The sequence below is a fragment of the Schistocerca nitens genome, chromosome 5 (assembly GCF_023898315.1).
Source record: "Schistocerca nitens isolate TAMUIC-IGC-003100 chromosome 5, iqSchNite1.1, whole genome shotgun sequence".
Classification (NCBI taxonomy): Eukaryota; Metazoa; Arthropoda; class Insecta; order Orthoptera; family Acrididae; genus Schistocerca; species Schistocerca nitens.
The window spans coordinates 417,096,794-417,116,119 of NC_064618.1; the positions used below are offsets into that span (position 1 = coordinate 417,096,794).

The 19,326-nt window shown below is 40.2% G+C and overlaps 1 protein-coding gene across 1 annotated transcript in view; it reads left to right on the top strand.

Annotated features, from left to right (window-relative positions):
* Window positions 1–19,326, top strand: part of LOC126260072 (ADP-ribosylation factor-like protein 2) — a 113,731-nt gene that overhangs the window by 66,487 nt on the left and 27,918 nt on the right. Inside the window, exon 4 of the mRNA XM_049957271.1 lies at window positions 9,296–9,376. Within this exon, the coding sequence (XP_049813228.1) occupies window positions 9,296–9,376 (81 nt within the window). The remainder of the gene's footprint in view (window positions 1–9,295; window positions 9,377–19,326) is intronic.

Sequence of the window (19,326 nt, forward strand, 5' to 3'; positions counted from 1 at the left end):
AATGAACTGGCTTTATATGAAAGAATTCTTAACACACTGCAGAGATGAGTACAGTATTGCATAAAAAAGTCAGGATGACACATGAAACACCGTATTTATCAAATATAAGTGTACAGTCAATTGAAACCTGAAACAGTTTTTTTTTATAAAAAAAGAAAAAAAAGGTAGACTATGGGTGAATTTTGAATCGAATTAGTAGTTCTTGCTGCTGTAGTTGTTAGTGTTGTTGTTGTCATAAGCAGTTCAAATACTCATTTGCTGTAGCTTTTCACACAAGTCTTACTTGTGCAGACCTCTTCATCTCTGCATAATTACTACAACCTATATCCATCTGAGCCTACCTTGCACTCTCTCTCCTCAATTTTTATCCCCACACTTCCCTCCATTACTGAACTGGTGATTCTGTGAAGCCTCATGATACTCTGTGTCAACAGAACCCTTCATTTTTAATGAAGTTGTGCCATAAAGTTGATTTTATCCCAGTTGGATTCATGCCTCCTCATTAGTCATTCAGTCTGTCTAATCTTCAGCATTCTTTTGTTGCATCACATTTCAAAGACTTCTATTCTCTTCTTGTCTGAAGTGTGTAATTTCCATGTTTCACTTCCATACAAGGGTACTCTCCAGGCAAATACCTCCAGATAAGACTTCACAACACTTAAATTTATATTCTCTACTAATACATTTCTTCTTTTCGGAAATGCTTTTCCTCCTGTTGCCAGTCTGCCATTATATCCTCTCTACTGCCCACCCAGTGATATATTTGGATCCCACCATGACTGCTTGGCTGATAGGCAAGCCTAGTAGCAAGAACAAAAAATAAATAGATAAAATAAAATAAAACCAATGTAGCTGTGTAACATCTGTTTCCAAAACAAATTCTCATATAAACTCTTTTCAAGACACTATCTACTCCATTTAACTTGACCTGATTGCCTCTGACAGATAATATAACTGGCAAACCTCAAAGTTTTTATTTTTTCTCCCTGAACATTAAATCCTTTTAAAAATTTTTGCTTAGTTTCCTTTACTTGTTGCTCAGTATACAGATTGAGTAATTTTGGGGATAGGCTACAAACCAGTCCCGCATTATTCTCAACTACTGCTCCCCTTTCAGGTTCATTGACTCTTACTACTACAATTTGGTTTCTGTACAAGTTGTAAATAACCTTTTATCCTTGCCACCATGAGAATTTCAAAGAGTGCTTTCCAGTCAACAAAAGCTTCCTCTAAATTCACATATGCTGTAAATGTAGGCTTGCCATTCTTCAACCTATATTCTCAGGTAAATGGTAGGGTCAGTATTGCCTCCTGTGTTCCTAAATTTCTCTGTAATCCAAACTGATTTTCCCTGAGGCTGGCCTCTACTAATTTTTCCAGTCATGTTGGTATTTTGCAGTCTTGAAGTTATTAGGCTGATAGTTTGATAATTTTGGAATGTCAGCACGTGCTTTTTTTGGAAATAGATTTATTACGTTGTTCTTGAAGTCTGAGGTATTTTGCTTGTCTCATATATCTAGCACATCATATGAAATAGTTTGGTCATATCTGGCTCTCCCAAGAATCTGAGTAAATCTATGTAAATGTCATCTACTGCAGGGATCTTGTTCCAACATTGTTTCTGTCAGATTTATATCTCCATTTAATTTCTCTTCAGTTCTATGGTACTGTCCTTAAGTTCATTTTCGACACATTGCCCTTCTATGTATTCCTTCCATTGTTCCAGCTTTGTTTCTGTGCTTTGTACTCACTTGCCATCTGAGTCCTTGAGAGTCATGCAGCTACTTTATTTTTCTACAAATATTTCTGTAATTTTATGAAACAGTTTTGCATTTTGCAAGTACGTATTGACATCAGCTGCTTGCTACACATGAAAATTTGTGCTGGACCAGGGCTCAAATTTGGATTCCCTGCCTAGTGTGAGGATCACCTTAACTACTTTAGCTATCCAAGCACACCTCTGGGACCAATCCAAACTTGCATATGTCACATAGTCACAGTCCTTACACTCACACAGTTCATGATTCCCGTACAGGGAGACAAATATTATATCATCCTTATAGCTCGTCAAGGCATGGATACATCATTGATGGTTATAATGTGTGTTTATACAGTGTCTGTATCTTCACAATACAAAGTCCATCATGTATGATCTAATATTTGTCTCCCTGTACACGAATTACAAATTGTGTGAGCATAAGTTTTGTGACTACGTGACATGTGGAAGTTTGGATCGGTCATGGTGGGGTGGTTGGATAGCCAATGTGGTTAAGGTGACCACTCGTGGGAAGCAGGAAATCAGGGTTTGAGTCTTGGTTTGGCACAGATTTTCATGTGTCACAAACAGCTGACATCAGTGCATAGCTGCAGAATGTGAAACTATTTCGTAATGTTTATCACAGCTGTAATTGTCAGTGATTATATTGTGAGACAGATGTTGTAAACACACAGGCATTGTAACCATCAGTGCTCCCTCTAATTTTTGTACAGATGGGATAGTCATGCATACTCCTACAGCCTAGTATTTACCCTCCTGCTCAGCCATTTTGCACTTTCTGTCAGTCTCATTTTTTTAAACTGCTGTATTCCCTTCTGCTTGCTTCATTTGTATATTTCCTCTTGTCATCATTTAAATTTAATACCTCACGTGTTGTTCTGTGATTTCTTTGGGCCTTGTCTTTTGCTTAGTTGGTATCCTGCCTTCACGATTTCATCTCTCAGAACTACCCATTTGTCTTCCATTGTATTGGTTTTCCATGTTTCAATCAATTATTGTCTAATGCTCCTTTGAAATGATCAGTAACCTCTGGGTCTTTCAATTTACTCAGGTCTCATTATCTTGTATCTTAATGTGCAGTTCATAAACAATAAATAGGGCTAGGAAAATTTTTCATAAACAATAACCTGAGAAATAACATGAAGTTGGCAATTTTTATTGACTTAAAATGTAATCAGTGGTTTTTATGAAATGACTCACAATTTGGCATCATCCTCATTCCCGTTAAAAATGTCATAAATCTTACGACACCAATTTACTAACCAAACTAAATTGAATCTTGAGATTTTTCTTAAGGCTGAGGTTTGTGTAAAATCATAAAATGACTTCATTTCCAGCATAAACAGCTGATGCTCTAGATGTGACATCAAATGAAAATATCTTACTTCCAAGAAACTAGATTCCAGCGACAATTTATTCCTCAATATCACATTTTCTGAAACTCTTGCACAACAAATCATACAAAAAAGACACATTCTGGATATATCTTTAAATGATGCCTGAATTAAATTTCCTGTTTTCGTAGTATGCAAATATAAAAAAGAACATCACCAAATGTGGAATTTGAGTTTCGCAAACATGTAATTAACATGGCAACTGATTGGTATATTTTTAACAACTAAACACACAACTGGATATGTGACATCAATAAATATAGTGTAATTAAACAATATAAACTGTAGATTGTAATATCAACAATATACGTTATCCTTACAACACATTCTTTGCTCCCAAAATCATCCCATCCCCACACCCTCCACCCAACACTTTTCACCCCCCGCCCCCCTGTCCTCTCACCTCCTCCCTATACACACTGCCTTGTCCTCATTGTGTGCCACCATGTACCAAGGCACCCATCTTTCCCCTTCCCTGTTCCTCTCCTTTTCCACTCTCAATTTCCCTCCTTCCCTCCCCACCTCCTTACCCCACAGCCTCTCAACACGGTGCCCAGTGAGAGTCTTGTCAAGCCTCCATATAGTACCTGCTTGCTCTGCCAGACAGTGCTCTTTTCTTCCCTGCCTGTACCCTGCTATTCCTTCCCCTTCCCCTTCCCCTTCCCCTTCCCCTTCCCTGTTCCCTCCAGATTGCTGCTTTTATTCACTTGAAAGTTGCAGTCTGGTCCGAGCTGCTGGAGAGGGGATTTTGTGTGTGTGTGTGTGTGTGTGTGTGTGTGTGTGTGTGTGTGTGTGTGTCCTTCTCTGAAGAAGGCTTTGGCCAAAAGCCAAATGTGTAATAGCCTTTTGTTGTGCCTGTCTGCAACTCATTTTTCATTTTTACAGTGAGTAGCAATCTACCCTTTCCTTATACACTGCTGGCCATTAAAATTGCTACACCACGAAGATGACGTGTTACAGACGCGAAATTTAACCAACAGGAAAAAGATGCTGTGATATGCAAATTATTAGCTTTTCAGAGCATTCACACAAGGTTGGCGCCGGTGGCGACACCTACAACGTGCTGACATGAGGAAAGTTTCCAGCCAATTTCTCATACACAAACAGCAGTTGACTGGTGATGCCTGGTGAAACGTTGTTGTGATGCACCATGTAAGGAGGAGAAATGCGTCATGTAAGGAGGAGAAATGCGTGCCATCACGTTTCCAACTTTGATAAAGGTCGGATTGTAGCCTATTGCGATTGCAGTTTATCATATCGCGACATTGCTGCTTGCGTTGGTCGAGATCCAAGGACTATTAGCAGAATATGGAATTGGTGGGTTTAGGAGGGTAATCGGAACACCGTGCTGGATCCCAACTGCCTCCTATCACTAGCAGTCAAGATGACAGGCATCTTATCCACATGGCTGTAACAGATCGTGCAGCCACGTCTCGATCCCTGAGTCAACAGATGGGGATGTTTTCAAGACAACAATCATCTCCACGAACATTTCGACGACGTTTGCGGCAGCATGGACTATCAGCTCAGAGACCATGGCTGCGGTTACCCTTGACGCTGCATCACAGATAGTAGCAGCTGCGATGGTGTACTCAACGATGAACCTGGGTGCACGAATGGCAAAACGTCATTTTTTCAGATGAATCCAGGTTCTATTAACAGCATCATGATGGTTGTATCCGTGTTTGACAACATCGCGGTGAACGCACATTGGAAGCGTGTATTGGTCATCGCCATACTGGCTTATCATCCAGCATGATGGTATGAGGTGCCATTGGTTACACGTCTCGGTCACCTCTTGTTCGCATTGACGACACTTTGAACAGTGGACATTACATTTCAGATGTGTTACGTCCCATGGCTCTACCCTCCATTCGATCCCTGCGAAACCCTACATTTCAGCAGGATAATGCACGACTGCATGTTGCATGTTCTGTACGGGCCTTTCTGGATACAGAAAATGTTCGACTGCTGCCCTGGCCAGCACATACTCCAGATCTCTCACCAACTGAAAACGTCTGGTCAGTGGTGGCCGAGCAACTGGCTCGTCACAATACGCCAGTCACTACTCTTGACGAACTGTGGTATCGTGTTGAAGCTGCATGGGCAGGTGTATCTGTACATGCCATCCAAGCTCTGTTTGACTCAATACCCAGGCATATCAAGGCCGTTATTACAGTCAGAGGTGGTTGTTCTGGGTACTGATTTCTCAGGATCTATGCACCCAAAGTGCATGAAAATGTAATCACAGGTCAGTTCTAGTAGAATATATTTGTCCAATGAATACCCATTTATCATCTGCATTTCTTCTTGGTGTAGCAATTTTAATGGCCAGTAGTGTATTTTTAAAATAATGTAATTGGTAGATATGTTTACATAGTCAACATAACATTGACAAACTTTGAATAAGTAAAAAATAAAGAATCTACAGAACTTGAAAAGTAAACCAAAATAGGCAGAAAAGGTAAGTTGGCAAAAAAAATGTCCTGTCCCTAACAATAAATCGTGATCAGAGTCCAAATCTTCCTCTGGAAATGATGTACAGTTTTAAAATGTGGTTTTGATGTCCATCTTATCCATTTGTAATCTGTTAACTATCCTGTGTCTCCCAGTCATCTACAATAACACAATCTTTCTTTCATGTTTCTCAGACCATATCTAGCAATGATCAAATTGTGACCTGTGTGAAATTCTCCCATATCACTTCCCCTTTCATTATTATTTCACAGTCCTTGATCTACATCTATTTTTTTTCTCTCTCTCTCTTTTCCTCCTACGGCATTCCAGTCCCCAATCGTTGGTTCACTATGCTGTTCATAGCAACTTATGCACATTCATTTTTTCTTATTCATTCTACCTACTCTTGCACTACCCATCATTACCTGTATTAATCTTATTTGCTTTTGGGTTGATAACTCTGTATTCACTTGACTAGAAGTCCTGTTTTTTGTTTTGCCCCTGCACCCCACCATTTTGTATAATACCTAGCTTCAAACTATCCAGTTCTCTTTTCAGATTTTCTAACCTACCCATTCTGTTAAGTGATTCAGCATTCAGTGCCCCAACCCATAGAACCTCAGTTTGTATCTCTTAATGATCCGAATTGGGGGTTATTTTACCTCTGGAATATTTTACCAAATAGGATGTCTCCTGAATATATAATGGCTGTAGTGTTTTCCTCTCTCTTTTAGCCATTTGAAGTACCAACACAGCATGGCCAAATTGGCTAATGTTAAAATCTGCATCAGTCTATTATACAGATTGTTGTCCCCACAACTACTGAAAAGGCTGCTGCCCTTCTTCAGGAACCTTGAGTCTGGCCTCTCCACAGATGCCCCTCCATTGAGATTGCAACTATTAGACAGCTATATGTATTGTTGAGGCACATTGGCAACGTCCATGATTCTTAGAGGGAGTGAGGGATGGAGGAGGGAGAGGGAAGGCAGAGGAAAGGGGCTGTTCAGTTAGATGGTAGACTTAATAAAAAAAATTATACTTCAGATATATTTGCACTAACTAAGACAGTATTTCATACTGAAGTCAATTGTGGCTGATGATCACACATTTGTAAATATCCTGCAAATGGCTTGTTTGCAAACCCATGTTTAATGAAACAATTTTGCTTCTGTTACCACATATTTTCCCCCTTTTGAGTTTTCCCTTTTAAAAACAACACACTGCATACTTTCCATGGCACACTTCCCCTTAAATAAAAGGTGGTTATCTCAGGTGGCTTACACTTAGATCACAGTAACCGAGTGATTGAAAATTGATCATGGAAGGGAGTGATATTGTTGGATTGCTGTTGCGTGTATATGCAGAATGACTGTCGCAGCAACAGCTGTCTGAGTCCTTTCTCTGTCCACCCACTGCCCATTAATCTGCATTAATTAGTTTGTTGTGTAGGACTTATTAAAGTCTCATAACTTTTAATGACAGTTACATTACTGGCCACTTCATTAATTAACACTTGAGAGTAAATAAACTGCCTTTACAGTTTGTGTGAATATTGTATTTCGTAAATGATTTTCATTTTCTCAACGTAAACAAAGTATTTAAGTTTAAAAATGACATTTAAACTATATAATACTATTGTAGGCGAATAATTTTCAATTATTTCCAACTAGTGGATGTTGTCTCTCCTTGAACATATATATATTAAACCTAATATTTCATACAAAATTTTACTGTCAGTGTGCTAAAATAGTTGTTCTGAATGGAAATCATTGTGGGAAATGTCATTTTACTGTCTTATGGTATGTCCATGTGAAGAATGATGCTGGACATTCTGTACTGTTGATGCAGTGATGGATACTGTCACTCCTCATTAATGGAAAAAGAGTGGCAGTCTGAAATTCTGAGCTGATTTATCAATAGCACAAGAAAGGCTTGTACAGTTGCGAACTGCAGTTTGCAGTACTAATATTAGACCTAGATCAGAAGACTAAATTACTTTCAAGCCTTCCAAACACGTGAAAAGCTATCCAAGAAATGCTGCAAATCAGATAGCTTCAGTATTAAACATTTCCAACAGTCAGTGCTTTGGAGACAGTGTACAAAAATGTACAGATTATCCGACAATTTCAGAGGTTGTATAAAGCATAAGACATAAGGTGGAATGTGAGGCTGGAAAGGAAAGAGTTAAGAAGGCCAAGAAAGTCTCATTGTAAAGTAATATCATAGGAGGAAAATAGTAGAATTGTTAGACGACTCTTTGGGTGTTGATTAAGAGGTAACAAGTATTTTTAGCCAAATACAAAGGTCAGTGATGTCACCTGTGATTGAGGGTGTTTGGGGAAGGATGTTTTTAAGGAGTATCATGTCATAATATTGGGGAGTGCTGGTAATAGTAGCCTTAATTATGAACTTGAGAATTACATCAGGCACATTGCTGGGGCAGGCTCTCACATTAATGCGAATATTGTGTTACTTTTTGAGCAGTCTGATCAGCTCTGGATGAACCATTACGTCTCAATGACCTGGAGAATCACTTAGGAGAGAGTCTGTTCACATGTGAAACTCATTTCATGGCTAATTAGTAGAAGCGTCTGATCTAACAAAATTACTGTCCATCTTATCTCAGTGGTTTCCATTGTGTTCCCTAGAGCTTATTAGGATAAATTTTTCCTGAAGACAGAATTACAGATAAGTATCATCTCCATTTGAAACATCTACCAGCAAAATACAATACTGCAACTTGGACAAAGGTGTATATCTTGAAGCGCACTTATTTAGTACATTCTGTCAAAATACCAGAACCCTGATAAGCACACAAAATGAACTTTTAAAATCAATAATTTAGGAGGAAATGTAAAAATTCACTGAATAGTAGAGGTGTTGAATCATCAACCGGTGTGTAAACAAAATGCAAAACTTTGCTAAATTTAGGACAAATCTTTTTCCGAGTTAAAGTATGCTTACATAAATGTATGTGTGTGTGGGGGGGGGGGGAGGGGGGGAGGGCGTGAGTGCGTGCAGACACGCACACATGTACGGCCCTCCTCCCCATAGGTGCACGCGCACGCTCGTACACACAGACACACACACTCGCACTCACTCACACACACCTGTACAGCTACATTGTGCCAGCATGTAGATGTTGTGCTATGATACAGTGTGTAATCCATCATAATGCCAACCTCTCACTGTTGCTAGGAGCAAATTATGCTGGCTGGGGAAGCAATGAGTTAAAGTAAACCACAAATAAGCTGTGGTTGGTGCAGTCAACCACTTGGCCATGGTGAATCTTTTGCCTTTCATGTCAGCGGAAAAAAGTTTTGCTTAGCTGGATAAAAGTGGAATATTGTCTATCTCACACAGTCTTCCTCTCGGGGTAGAAAGCTTGTTATATGCAAAACATGTGGAAAACTACCTTCGGTGCAGAATATTTCAGCTAGATGCATATTAAAAGTAATATTTTTAGTATTTAATTCTCTTTTTACAGTATTTACAAATTTTAATCTATTGCATGGGTTTTGATAACGATGCTGTCCTCGATCAAAATCATGTATTTTGTTTGTACAATGATCCTGTAATTCATTGTTTATTTTGGAGATCTAAATATTTTGCATTCTTGTTGTTGTATATCAGTTATATCAGTGTAGTTTGTCTTTTATGTGTGCAGAGACTGGCAGGAGCAACACTGTTAGTTTTTGCTAACAAACAAGATCTGTCTGGGGCACTGTCTGCGGAAGAAATAAGAAATGTAAGTTGAAGAAAGTTTATTAAGCAGTGTGCTTGCATTTTGGAAATGTAGTGCTCATAATGAAACAAACCAGTCTCTTAGTTATGTACATGTGCAGACTGAAGCAACAAATTAAAATTTGTAGCAAGGTCATGGTTTAAACCCGGGTCTCCTGCTCACTAGGCGCAAACCACTACACCACACTGGCACAGTATCTCTGTACAACTGCACAAACTACACTAGCATGCCTCCCTCCTCAATCCAGTCTGCATATATGTCTGAGACTTTGGAAGGGTATATGGAGCTATGTAGTTTCATTGATCAGTCTCATAATGTTGCTGCTGTACGTAGTAGCATTAGTATACAACTGTTTGAAAGTTTCAGAGAACATACTTGCTAAAATCACTTCGTTTTATTGTAACAAACTGAGACAATTAAATTTGTCCCTCCATTCTGCTTTCTTCTTTGTTATCAAAAGAAAAATGTGTTATCAGTCTATGCATAGAAAAAGAAAGACTTTGTAAATTTATTTCATTTTTAAAAACTGTGAGCATTGGTTGGATGTTTTATATTACATGTTGTGAATCACAAGGAATTTGCATATCAGAGTTTGCCAAGTTGATCTTCAATTTAAAAATATTTGTTTGTCATTAATAATATGTTACATATGACACCAAAATTCAATGTCGTTCTAAATTTCATTAATTAGCCACATATCAGTAGACAGATCACAGGCACTTGGTGGTGCTCGTGGTCTAAAAGAAACAGTGCATTATTGAGATTGATTGGGTATTTTCAGTAATACTTTTAGGAGATGTATTAAATATCTTGAGAAATGGAAGTGACAGCATAAATCATGTAACTGGCTAAAAAGAAGAAAGAAAAAGTAGAGTGAAGTGAAATAAGCCCATTGAAAATATTCAGAGGTCTTATAAATTCTGAATTTACTATATGTTTCTCAAAATGTGGGCAGTAGAACACACATTTACAGTCTTTCTTGATTCTGTGGCAGCATGAACAGCCGTGTGAGTTAGCTGAAGGAGAAGCAGGTAGCTGCGAACATTTATGGAAAGTAAAAGTAAAAGGAAAAGCAACCAATTGAAAACGTATTTAATACAAAAATGATTAGTGAAGTTGGAAGGAAGAGGCCACTTTTTGTCAGGGGATATGTGACAAAGAGAAAAGGGTGTGGTGGCCACATTTTCTTCAACATACTAAATTGTTATTCAATGTAGTAGCTGTGGAAAGTTTCTCCACTCATTGAATGTTTCTCCTAATGGATATCAAAAGTGCTAAGATATTGTCTGAACTGTATTTTATTTCTTCATGGCATCAAGAAGTACCTTAACCACACAAAGAGTAATTTCTAAACATATCAGCAAATGGCTGTTCTCGCTTCAGAAAGTTGCCATCACACCTTTTTTGTGTGTTTACCAGGCTCTGTCATCTGCCAAGAACGTCATGGTATGTGTAAGTGCCATTTGAAATCAGTCATTGACTGAAGTAAATGTAGTCAAGGAATTTACTGTGGTCATCTTGTAGTGTAAAAAGCCAAAAGTGAATATTAACAACAGTATGAGCAAAAATAACTGCTCACTATATGCACTACTCAAAAATAATTATGTTCAACCGGAATATCTGTGAATGTGTGTAGGCTATGATTGTAAGCGATCAAGGAATGAACAAATAAGCCTTATGAAACTGAAAAATAACTTTACTGTGACCTAAAGATAACAAAAATAGCAGCAGCTTATTCAAATGTGCACATCTTTGAAATCAATACCTGCTGCATAGGTGACAGTCAATGCTGTTATTCCACCCCGTTTATTGTAACAGGCTTGAATTCCCATCAGTTTTTGTCCACAAAGTCACTGCGATGTTGCTATTCATGCCTGTCCCACTCATCCATGGCAAATCTTCCAAGGTCATCTGTTGTGTGAAGGAGGATCTGTGTCAATGCACTGGAAGTTTCAATTGGTGCTAAGTATGCTCAATCAGTTTCAGGTACTGAAGGCCATTCCATTTGACTGAATCCCATCTCCTAGAAAAAAGTTATTCACAAGGTGGGGGCAGGATGCTTCTGCATTAATATCTTGAAACACAAACCCATCACCAAACTGTTGACGATGGTTCAATCCCGTCTCCAGCCATCCTGATTTAGGTTTTCCGTGATTTCCCTAAATCGTTTCAGGCAAATGCCGGGATGGTTCCTTTGAAAGGGCACGGCCGATTTCCTCCCCAATCCTTCCTTAACCCGAGCTTGCGCTCCGTCTCTAATGACCTCGTTGTCGACGGGACATTAAACACTAACCACCACCACCACCACCAAACTGTTGACTGTAGAGCTTGACAGCGGTTTGGAGGATCCTGCCCTGATGCTACAAAGCTGACAAGAGTTGTCTAAAATGTGTAAATGACACCAGGTCGAAGTGAGACTTGTCCACCTTCCTGCAGAACTCATGGTATCACATGCTTGTAGTGTGCATAGATATGTGGCAACATGCACACTTTTTTATGACAGTCATCAGGTGTTAAACTCTGCCCTTGTTGGTGAAGGGATCCAGGTTCCATTGCTGGTATTCCTTGCCCACCTTCCTCAAACAACCCAGTTCTGAGGGGCTTATTCTGTCCTTAGTAATGGATGCCTAAAGCTCAGACGGATTGTGTTAGGTCAACGCAGCCATCCCAGTTGCCTCCAAAAAGCCATCGTGCAATTCTGTTGCATTCTCTTGCGGTATATAAGAGCCATAAATTGCAGGTTGTGGTCATTTGCTGGTGATCTTGAGGAAAATCTTGTGTGTTTTGTGTTTCATAATCATAGTGGGATACTCAAATGACATCACTATAGTGTATATCAGTATCGCAGGCAATTTCCTGTTCTGATAACACCTACCCACACTGTGTAAGCTTGGGAGGGACATTCAAGGCCTGTTTAAAACTAAACATTGTTCTGTTCATGATTTGAGACAATTGTTTTTCTATTAAATTGCACAGAGAATGAAAGGTTGCTTTTTGCCTCAGTTACCTGGTGGCTGTGTGTGTTGATTTCCTATTGTCAAAAATATTCCGATTATGTTTCTGTGAAAAACAACTGCATAATCATAAAGGTGATGCTGCTTTAACTCTTTCAAATTGATTGAGACACTTCAGGAGGCTTTGAGTTATTAGCTGCCTTTATGTTACCTGTTATCTTGATGTCAATTTTTCTGTGCTATTATTTGGTAACAGTTCAAGCACTGTACTGCTCAGTGGCACATGTATAAGATGCTGCGTGCCACACAGAACTGCAGTGTCTTTGTTTTTATTGTGAACACACATAATGAGGTTCAAATCAAATGGCTCTGAGCACTATGGGACTTAACTGCTGAGGTCATCAGTCCCCTAGAACTTAGAACTACTTAAACCTAACTAACCTAATGACATCACACACATCCATGCCCGAGGCAGGATTCGAACCTGCGACCGTAGCGATCATGCGGTTCCAGACTGTAGCGCCTACAACCGCTCGGCCACCCCGGCCAGCACATAATGAGGAGTACAAGTTTTAAAACTGAACCCTGAATGAGAAATATGCTATAAGATGAAGACTAAATGTGTAAAAGCCTTATGCATCTCAAACTTTGGGTCATTTATGGCGTTTGGTGTGTGTTATGTGGACATTAAGCCACTTTCAACAATTATCAATTGTCATGCTGCGCTCTTTAGCTTCAGTATATTTCAAACCCACATTGGCTGTCCTATCCAGCTAGTGCTGTGTCTCTGATGACCTGTCTTAACCCAGAAAAAGATGGACTCATGTTCATCAATTTTTGAGAGCCAAAATTTCTCCAGTTTAACCAGTGCAAAATCTTGTCAAAAATGAAAGTTTTCAGAATATTGTTTCTTGTTTACGTAGGACAAAGTGACATTATTCTTTTCAGAAGTCTTCTTGCATTTTTCTAATGGTGCATCATGTGTGGTTTGTTTTCCAGGTCCCATTTTAGCCTAAATATGTGTGTAGTGACACTGAAACTGTTATAAAAGTACAATCAAAACTGTATTCCAAAAATTTCGCATACCCAAACCACCCCAGCTTTCATAATTTAATAGTCACACAAGATAATTACTTACCAGAGGGAGTGTGAATAGCTTTAAGTGGGAAACATTGTAATTCCTTGCCTATAAAGAAGCATGCCTTATTGACTCGTACTCATTGTGGTATGAAGTTTTCTAACATTTTCCCAGCACAGTTGATGGAATGTAATACTTTTGAGTGTCCGGAAGAATAAATTATTTCTTTATTATGCAAAATAATTTGTTTCACTTATGGCTAAGAGTGAGATGGTTTCTTTGAAAATGAAATGGTTTTGTTCTCTACTATTGGAGTTAGTGATCCATCAGTGTTAACCTGTTGAATTTTAATCATCCTATCTTAAGTAGTTGGAATTGTCAGATGCTGTGAATGCTGCTGGTAGGTATTCTCAGTGGCTGACATAGACTTGACTCTGATGACTTCATGGCAAAATGTTGCTAATATTACCAGAAGCTCGACATCCAGCAAATGCTACATCTTATAATGAACTGTCTCACTGAGCAGCAGAATGGCCACTGTTTGACAAATGTACACCAAAGGGCGTAGACTGAAACCAGGAGTTTAATGCTGTATGTGTAGCAACGTGTTACTAACAATGCCTCACAGTTTTGTAGAGCTTTAGGCAGCAAACTTATTTTAGAACACTGCTCACAGTATATACGAAGTTGACCAGCCAACATGGCTGAAAAGTTAAAAGTATACGTTCAGAATGGTGGTTTATTACTTTGATAACGGAGCCAACCTTATTCAAACTCTTGGTATACTTCTTTATAACAATTAGAAGAAACGACTGTACAGTACACATTCTTTGAGTGTAACTGTGAAGTCAGTGTCTCATTTTATCTGTTTTTCCCATTTTGGTAAACTCTGGTGGGAAAATGGAACAAGTGTTTCATTATTGTGAAAAGGAAAGTTGCTATTTACCATATAGCAGAGATGCAGATAGGCACAACAAAAAGACTGTCACAAATATAACTTTTGGCTAGTATGTGTGTGTTTGGTGTCAAATTCTGACTGTGGTGCAGCTGGTTAGTATTATATAGGGTCATTTATAAAATTAAACTTTCAAAACGATGTAGAAGTAACACCACTGGTCAGAATGACATCAAATTGCAACAGCATATTATTGGAGAAGGGGGAAAATGTGTGGCAGAAGAAAAACAAATAGTGTGAAAACTGATCAGTAGAAGGCACTGTATGTGTCAGAATACACAAATGAAATGTGCACGACCCATTGAAATTGGTATAAACGCGCTGGCTACACGGCTTTTCCTCCTTTCGCATCTGTGACATTTGGCATGGCTGTCTCAAAGCAGGATCATGCTCTGCTTGTAAAGCTGTATTACAAGAATGATGACTGTGCACACGTCGCTCTTCAGAAGTTCCAGACACTAAAGGGTTTGAAAAAAGGCGTTGGACCGATGACTGCTGTGGGTTTAGAGAAAATGATTCGGAAATTCAAAAAGACAGGTTCTTTTGGTGTGCAACCTGTTAGAGGGAGGAAATTACTCAATTTCAGTTGAAGCAGTGGCCACAGCAATGTAGTGGGGGGGGGGGGGGCATGGGGCGGCAAGTGGTGGTGTGCAAACATGTAATGTATGGAGAATTGCCCAAACATTGGACATACCCGTGAGCACCATGTGTAAAATCCTATGAAGCATCTTTCTTTGTTATCCATTCAAAATTACCCATATGCATGAGTCACTTCCTCTTGACCTGCCAGCAAGAGAGACCTTTACTTTAGAATTTCTTGCTCGCATGGAAGTGGTCAATGATTGGCCGTGGAAACTTTTGTAGACAGATGAAGCCCACTTCCATCTGACGGGATGTGTCCATACACAGAATTGTCGAATATGGGCAATAGAAAATCCACACACAAATCAACCAGTACCACTTCATCCTGAAAAGATCACTGTATGATGCGGATTTATGTCATCATTTACCATAGGGCCACATTTTTTCGAAGAGACAGGTGCTTCTGGTCCTGTTACCTGTATCATCACTGGTAAGTGCTATGAGTGTCTTTTGCTCGAGCACGTCATTCCAGCTCTCCAACAGCGTGGATGTATGGATGGGATCATTTTTATGCAAGATACTGTTTCTTGATTTCAACTTGTTGCAGAAAATGGTGGACAGCATAGTGAACATGTTTTGCACCAGCCACACGGAAATTAATAATCCGATTTGATTTGGCCTGATGCTTTTATGCGATTTCTGGCATCAGGCCAATTAAATACCAATTTTTCCCACCCAATGTGATATGACCTTGCCTTGGTAGATGGGCTTACGTTACTAACACTATCACACCTGTACACCCAAGCACACTGAGTAGTACAGTTTGTTTAACGTCAAAGATACACCTTAGGCATGGTTGTATGATTCGTTTGTCATTTGTGGTCAACCACTATTAAAGTATGATGCTTACAGCACCATCTATTGCTACATTTTGTAACTGTTCATTTTTCTTCTGCCATACGTTTTCCCCCTTTTCCGATAATATTCTGCTGCAATTTGACGTCATTCTGACCAGTGGTGTTATATCTACAGCAGTTCAAAAGTTTAACATTAATTATAATCACTCTGTACATATTTTTAATAATTTTGTCTGCCATCACTACAACAGAGTCAGGATCTGTCAGATATATGTTTGCACTCCACAGAACAGGAGACACTAAAAAGTGGCACACTTGTAGCAATGCTCCAGCATTATGCTGATGTGCAAGATCTTCATGGTCCATCACTACTATATGAAAGGTATGTCCATTGCTGTCTCAGAGACAGCATGCTGCACACTGCGATTTTAGCACTTTGTGTCTGATTAAAAATATAAAATATAATAGGCGCACAATTTGTGACAGATGCTCAACTCAAAAGAAATTATGTATTTGACATGAGGAACCTTCCTTTAATTTGATGTATTGTAATTAATATTAGGGTCCTCTGACAGTTGTTGATGTCATTCTCACACTATATTTCGAATTGCATGACTCACTGTCTTCTATAGGTGCTCACTGAGACTGGTTTTTGGGGTAAGCACTTTTCTTCTTGAGGATGATTTCTTCTTTCTTCCCCAGTGATTGCTGTTCAGACTTTGAAGTTACTCCTGTGGACATTATTTGTAAAAGAAACGTGGACATCTATGTACATTGACACTCTAATTCACAGACATTCACATTTGTTATTAGAGTTATCGACTTTTGGGGTGGGAAATATTTACAGTGGGAAGTAAGTACACCATTTACATTCAGAAATGGATTTAGGATTGTTAGGGTTCTTGGGAGAGGCAGCGTGTGGTTGCACCATCTTCTTAGATTCTCAGAAGGTCTGGCCACTGCTTGCACTTCCTGAAGTGCTGGTGGTTGCCAAGTTCAGCTCCTCAGGTCATCTCATCTCCGACAGAATCTCTCTCTCTCTCTCAGGTGAGCGATATCTGTCAGCTCGTATAGCTCAGTGGTTGAGAAGCTCCACGGCAGATGGAGGGTGCACTGCAGCATACAGTTGTGGACTTGTTGCAGTTGTCCTGTGGGTTCTTTGCAGCATTACCCCACACCACTGCAGCATATTTGAGGACTGATCTCAAAGTGTGGTTCCTTATGGGAGTGTGGAGATGGGATTGAAGAGTGTGCAGGGTTTCCTCAGTCTATCCATGGCCTTATTGTGAATGTTTTCGACATGCTTTTTCCACATGAGGTGTCAATCTAGTGTTATCTCCAGGTAGAGTGCAGTTTTCCCCCAGGCACTGGGGTGTCGCGGGCTTCATTTAGAGGTTATCAGTGACTCACTGGAGTCTGTGTTGGATATATCTTGCACTTCTGCTCCTGGTAATACAGAGCCATATTACTTGTGTAGAGTGTAATGTGAATGTCCGGTGTTGTAGGGAAGTCTTTAGTGCAGAGTGTGTACTGGATAGGGCCAATTACACTCCCTGGAGGGACTCCAGCTAAGATGTGGTGTGTCAGTGATTCTCCATTATGTACGTGCACGTGGAAGGTGTGTCCATTCAGATACGATTTCAGTAGTTTTGTGTGAGACTATGGAACCCCCACCCCCACCTCACAGCCCTCCCACTCCTGATCTAGCAGTTTATGCAGGAAGCCACACTGAGCCGAATGCTGGTGATATATCTAGGAATACTGTTACCAGGAATGCTTGACATTCCAGGTCTCCCATTCAGTCTTCTACCACTGGTCTAGCTGGTTTGTTGAGCTATGGCCATTTCTGAATCATAACTGTTCATTGGGAAGCAATTATTCAGCATTCACATAGTTGAACAGTCTTCTCAGGTACGGGCACTTGAAGAGTTTGGATATGGCTGGCAGTACACTGATGGGCATGTTGTTGGAGGGATGCCTGGGGTCATTTCCAGGCTTGGCTATTGGTACTACAGTAGCATATTTGCTTTTCGGTATTGTCCAGTTCTTCAGTGTGCTATTGAAGGTTCTTGTTAGGAGAGTGTCAGCTGCTGGTGGCATCTGCTTCAACATCTGATTCATGATGAGATTGTTTCCTCATGATGTTCAGGAATTTAGGTGTCGAGTTGGAACTCCGCTTCGGCTGTTGTGATTTCTTTGATCATGTCATCTTCTGCTTGTGCTGTCTTGAACTAGGGTAGTCAATTATGTGCAGTTTCACTGTGGGCAGGATTGTGAAAGTCATTTACTGGTGTATAGTTCTTGATGAAGATGTTAGCTAGTGCATCTGCCTTGTCGTCTGGATTGCAGACTGCATTGTTGCCCACTAGCAGTGGGGGGGGGGGATCTGTTGGTGTTGCCAAGAAGACTTCTAGTCACCTTCCAAGCTGATCTGTCCTCAATTCTCAGGGCTGCTGTCCGATTTGACCACGCCTGGATGCAATGTGCTTCTACAGCTGCCTTTATCTCCCTTTGTTGGCACTTGACTTGCCTCTTGGTGGTCACATTTCTTACACATTGCCATTCGCAGAACAGTGTGTTTTTGTCTGCACTGGCAGTGTGGATATGCTGTGGTGTCCGTTTTTACTCTTCCTCTTGGAGAAGATGCTGAGACAGCTGCATCTATCCATCTATCACTTTTTCAGTGATGTAGCATATTGATTTCCATGTTTCCATGTCATATGCAAATTGTTCATGGTAGTTCTCCCACCTTATGCCATGGAAGTCAAGTCCTATCTTCTGCAGTGGTCTGAGAAGAGTATGTTCCGGTGCTGACGTGTATTGCTACTGGTAGTCCTCTGACCAGTGCTGTGTCCAGAACGTCAGGGGCTCCATTCTTAGGGAAGTATGTGGGATTGTTCAGGCCAGTGATGACTGCCTAGCATTGATCTGTGGTTTTAAGTAGTCACCTTCCACTGATTCTGTGTTGCTCTTGAGTTCCAAGAATGTTCTTGGTGTTGAAGTCACCTCCAATAAAGATATCACCTGAGATGGCTAGCAGTGCATTGACATTAGCAGGGCCCTTATGTGTAAGTTTAGGCTGCTGATAGACTGCTGTGCAGTTAATGCAGCTTCTTGGGGTGTGTACTACAACTCCGTTGTCTTCTGTGGTGTTTAGCAAGGAAGCTCGGTGGGGTGGTGGTGTAGTGGTATTTTAATGTACATGGGTGTATTTCCTTTGCGAGTTGACCATTATTTTCAGTGGCCCTCATATTTGGTAACGCCGACTCTGACTTCTGGCTTCAGGAAGGTCTCACACACTAGGCATTGTCGATGTGGTCCTTGGGTGGATGGAGTCTGGTATTTATGCCTGTATGGTGCTAGGCACTCTGTTTTCAGTCTGAAAGGCATCAGGCGCTCTGTATACAGTCTGCAGTCTCCAGTGGCAGCTCTAGTTGTCCTCTCTTGCTGTTAGTGCTCTGACCACCGTTTGCACCTGTTGTAGCTGTCCTCTGGTGTTGTGCCCATCTTATAATGCTCCATTTTCA